Raw genomic sequence first — 5,150 nt, 5'->3', positions numbered from 1 at the left:
AACACCAACCTTTTCGTTCATTGGCCTTGGCCCGGGGATTTTTTGGAAAATAACCATAAAACCCAAACAATAGCATAAGTTAGGCAACGTTTGAAACTATATTGGTTTATAACAATTCGAGTACAGAGAAATCGATTTTACTGTTCATATCGCCTATTTTGCCTATCGCTAAGGTGGAAGAAGAAGCCACGTAGATAAAGAAATCGAGTCCTTTGGACTCATTTCTTATACATAGAAACCGAGTTCAGTGAACTCGGTTTCTTTTTACAGAAAACGACTTCACTGAAGTCGATTTCCTTGTATAGGAAATGACTTCAATAAAGTCGATTTCTTTGTAAAGAAAAAGACTACACTGAAGTCGATTTCTTTGTACAGAAAACGACTCCAGTGAAGTCGATTTCCTAGTCCCGTCAATCCATCTCACAACACCATCAGTCTCGTCCCACAGGCTGAATGGTCACGTGTTGAACAGGAAATCGATTTCAGAGTACTCGATTTTCATGAATGATCCCTATCCCTCCACGTGTTACCATGGTCCCAGCTGGGACCTGTTCTGCTCCTTACCGTGGGGCACCTTCTTAAGAATCACCTCTACTCTTAAGAAACAACTCTACTCTTACGAAACTCAGTACCTCATTTCCTAAAAAACTCAACTCTCAATACCTCATTTCCTAAACACTCATCTCACACAAACACTCTCAGGTAATGTTTTTACAATATTATTTGCTTTTTTTTTTTTTTTTTGAAGAAAATATTTAGAACATATTAGGAAAAGTTTTGTTTTTGTTATTTCTTATTGTGATTAATTTATTTGTTATTATATTGCTAGTTTTTTTTTTTTGGACACATTTACATTTATATTTGGACACATTTATAAGATCATGAATCTCCTTAAGAAAAAATATCTATAATGACTAGTAATATTATGATTAATTATTGGGAAAATTTTTTTAAGAAAATATTTAGAACATATTAGGAAAAGTTTTGTTTTTGTTATTTGTTAGCGTAAATATTGTGATTATTTGCTAGTTTTTTTTTTTAATTAATATTCGGACACATTTATATAAGATCATGAATCTTCTTAAGAAAAAATATCTATAATGACTAGTAATATTATGATTAATTATTGGGAAATTTTTTTAAGAAAATATTTAGAACATATTAGGAAAAGTTTTGTTTTTGTTATTTGTTAGTGTAAATATTGTGATTATTTGCTAGTTTTTTTTTTAATTAATATTTGGACACATTTATATAAGATCATGAATCTTCTTAAGAAAAAATATCTATAATGACTAGTAATATTATGATTAATTATTGGGAAATTTTTTTAAGAAAATATTTAGAACATATTAGGTAAAGTTTTGTTTTTGTTATTTGTTAGTGTAAATATTGTGATTATTTGCTAGTTTTTTTTTTTTTTAATTAATATTTGGACACATTTATAAGATCATGAATCTACTTAAGAAAAAATATCTATAATGACTAGTAATATTATGATTAATTATTGGAAATTTTTTTTAAGAAAATATTTAGAACATATTAGGAAAGTTTTGTTTTTGTTATTTGTTAGTATAATATTGTGATTATTTGCTAGTTTTTTTTTTTAATTAATATTTGACACATTTATATAAGATCATGAATCTACTTAAGAAAAATATCTATAATGACTAGTAATATTATGATTAATTATTGGGAATATTTAGTACATAATTGTGATTAAATTACAACATATTGGGATTTTTTTTTTTTTGTTAGTGTAAATATTGTGATTAAATTGTTTGCTATGTTTTTTTAAAAAAAAAAATTAATATTGTGATTATAGGGAATATTTAGTACCAAATATTGTGATTATTATGTTATTACAACATATGGGAATATTTGTTTTGTTTGTTAGTGTAAATATTGTTGGCATTTCATACGCAAAGTTGTGTGATTGATGTTGATTGAGCGTTATAAATTTGTCACTAACACAATTGCACCTGATGATCTATAGGTTGACAATGATCCATATAAATATATACTACGGTGGACCCCTTAGCAATGCCAACCCTTATAACGGATGCTCATTTCAAGGTCTGGGTATCCAATGCTGCTATATGATGATACGCCGTAAGTTAAAGACCCTGAATGAGCTGAAAGTAAAAATTATGGAAGAGTTGCAAGTGAACCCTACTTTACATGACATACATATTACTTTCCGTTCTCCATATGAAGTCCTCAATCAATGCATTAATTACAGAAATACGGCGATAACAGAGGACAAACATGTGAAATTCATGTTTAGTAAGATGCAGAGATGGGAACAAGCAGTAGATTTTGAGTTATACGTCACTTTGGAGCCGCGTGCGGAAGTCGGCGTAGAGAAAGAAATTGTACAAACAACTACATCTCTACAGTTTGCAATCCTAGATGATTAATGCACCACATTAGGAGGCTATACACCCCCTTTTCAAGAGACACTAGCAACAATTGAGAGCGAACCTGGAAATAGATATGAAGATCAATTTTGTACACATAGAGATGAATCCTCTACAGTTCTAGTAGTTGAAGATGAAGACGAAGACTGTGTTGGGGAAGATGTTGATGATAGAGATGAGTACGAAGAGAAGATTGACAATGGCGACTTTGACAGGGGTCTTGATGATCATGAAATTGCTCCCATTCTTTATGTTGATGATATGGCTGAATGTGATGAAGATGATGCGAACGCTAATGTTAGAGTTCAGCATGTTACAAATATGACCCCCGTTTATGAACCTCCTACCTCATCATTTTATGAAAATACTTGGAAAAATATGGTTGATCCTGAAGTTGATCAGCAAGCATTTGGTTCTTCTTGGAATGTAGACATGAATTTTGTGAAAGGGTTGATTTTTGCGAATAAAGAGGCAGTGAAACATGCATTAACAATTTATGCCGCAAAGCATAACAGAAACATTATCACTAGTAGGTCGACCAAAAGTAGATTGGCTGTGAAATGCGTCGATGAGTCATGCATATGGTACGTTGGGGCAGTCAAGAAGCTTGAATATGGACTATGGATAGTTACATCTTATAAGGGTCCTCATAGTTGTATACCCTTTGCCACGGCCCTTGATGGTAGAATGATGGATTGTAATTTTCTTGCAGCAGAATTTGTTCCATTGTTGCAAGAAAAACACACGGCAACAATTTATCACCTCAAAGATTTCATTAAAGGTAAGTATTATGGGCATAAGCTTTCTTACTATAAGATATGGGATGCGAAACAACGAGCTATTGCAAAGATATTTGAGGATTGGGAAGAGCCTTACCAAAGGTTGAGAAAGTTATTGTTGGCATACTTGGATCAAGAACCTGGCACCCGATTCTAGTGTCACACCATACCCAGGGACGAGTTCGGTGATATAATATTGCGCTATGTATTTTGGGCTTTCGCTCCATGCATTGAAGGATTTAGACATTGTAAGCCAGTGATCAGTATTGATGGGACTCATTTGTATGGTAAATATCAAGGGGTGTTGTTGATTGCAATGGCCACCGATGCCAACAACAAGGTTTTGCCTCTCACCTTTACCGTTGTGGACAAAGAGTCAGGGCCTAGTTGGAGGTGGTTTTTAAAACGCCTCAGTAATGCACTGGGTGATGTGATAGCAAATAAGGACATCTACATAATTTCTGACTAACATAAGGGTATTTAAAATGCAATTGCAAACTGGCCTAGAGATGATGATGGACGAGTACGAGTAGTTCACAGATATTGCCTTCAACATGTTGCTAGCAACTTCAACACGCATTTTCAAGATGCCACTTTAAAGTCATTGGCCTTGCAAGCGGGGTATGCTACTCAGGAAGCTAAATTTGAGTTGTACATGCAACCTATCAAGGAAGCCGAGGCCCTTAGGAAGAAATGGAGAACCGAGCGGCAGGAAAGTAAGCCCGACTCATCCATCATGCCATACACATATCTAATGAAAGAGGATTTACAAATGTGGACCCAGTTATATGATGGTGGATACCATTATAGGGCTATGACAACCAATGTCTCGGAGTGCTTCAATGGAGTACTCAAAGGTGCCCGTGGCCTACCCATTGTTGCAATGGTTGAATTCACTTGGAGCAAACTTGTTGCGTATTTCCATGATCGACACAAAGAAATTACTCATGATCTCTCAAATGCCAAGGTATGGAGTAAATATGCCTTAGAAATCTATGGAAAAAACCTGCAAAAATCTATTTCACACCAAATAGCAGCGTATAATATTCAGAATGGTATATATCAAGTAATTACTGCATACAACATCAATAGCTCTGGAGGGGGACACCATAGTCATGAAGTAAACCTAATAGCCAGAACATGTTGTTGTGGAAAGTGGGAAAATCGAAAGATCCCTTGTTCTCATGCAATTAAAGCTCTTCAGCACTTGGGGCAAGATATGACTACATATATTGACCCATGTTATAGTTTGGAGAACGCCATTTGCACCTACTCACATCCATTTGTAGTGCCAATGTCAGATACATTGTGAAGGGATGTGGACGGTCCAAAGTGGGTGCCTAACCCAAACCTGTTGCGGGGCAAAGGTCGACCTGTGGCATCTAGGATACGAAATGAGATGGATGGGGTTCGGTGAGAACCGGGAACCCGGAGGCCAGATTCTGACTTGAGGGAAATTCAACAAAAGCAGAGCTGTGGACTGTGTCATCAATATGGGCATAACCATAGAAGATGTTTGCTTTCCCGTGGGGCTTCGACAAGCGGTAATGATCCAAACTAGGTAAGTGATGCTTTTATATAAAATGCCATGATGGACATCAATTAAATGTTGTTGCCTTGATTTTAGCATATTTAAATTAGAAAATGGCTAGATATTAAAACCAATCTTGCATGTATAAAACCAATGATTTTAGGGCTACTAGTAGAATTTCTAAAAAAAAATTCATATCTAATCCACTTCAACCTATTCCACCCACCACCAAAAGAAAGAACCCAAAATAAAGATAACAAAAAAATTCAGTTCTTCATTGTACTTTCAAACAACAAATTAGTATCTTCCATGATCCATGCCAAATTTGTTGTATAGAACTGCAGGAATTGCCAAAAGTGCCATAAATTTATATTGTTCAAAGCAGAAGGCATTGCAATGTAGTACATTGATTGCTGAGCATAT

At 34.8% G+C, this 5,150-nt stretch overlaps 1 protein-coding gene across 1 annotated transcript; it reads left to right on the top strand.

Annotated features, from left to right (window-relative positions):
- The first annotated feature begins 3,512 nt into the window (after nucleotides 1-3,512).
- Nucleotides 3,513-4,508, top strand: LOC111993357 (uncharacterized). Its single transcript, XM_024025201.1, has 2 exons — nucleotides 3,513-3,589; nucleotides 3,704-4,508. The coding sequence occupies exons 1-2, from the start codon at nucleotides 3,513-3,515 to the stop codon at nucleotides 4,506-4,508; spliced, it is 882 nt and encodes a 293-aa protein (XP_023880969.1).
- The last annotated feature ends 642 nt before the right edge of the window (nucleotides 4,509-5,150 follow it).

Source organism: Quercus suber, unplaced genomic scaffold (assembly GCF_002906115.3).
Source record: "Quercus suber isolate HL8 unplaced genomic scaffold, Cork oak 2.0 scaffold_665, whole genome shotgun sequence".
NCBI lineage: Eukaryota > Viridiplantae > Streptophyta > Magnoliopsida > Fagales > Fagaceae > Quercus > Quercus suber.
Note: the sequence above shows the minus strand (reverse complement) of the source record. Positions and strands in the feature narration are given on the sequence as shown.

Bases quoted from the DNA above. Each gene is read 5' to 3' on its own strand.
- LOC111993357 (XM_024025201.1), top strand. From the start codon at position 3,513: ATGGCCACCGATGCCAACAACAAGGTTTTGCCTCTCACCTTTACCGTT. The intron at 3,590-3,703 runs GTGGTTTTTAAA...AAACTGGCCTAG, and splicing joins GAGTCAGGGCCTAGTTGGAG to AGATGATGATGGACGAGTAC.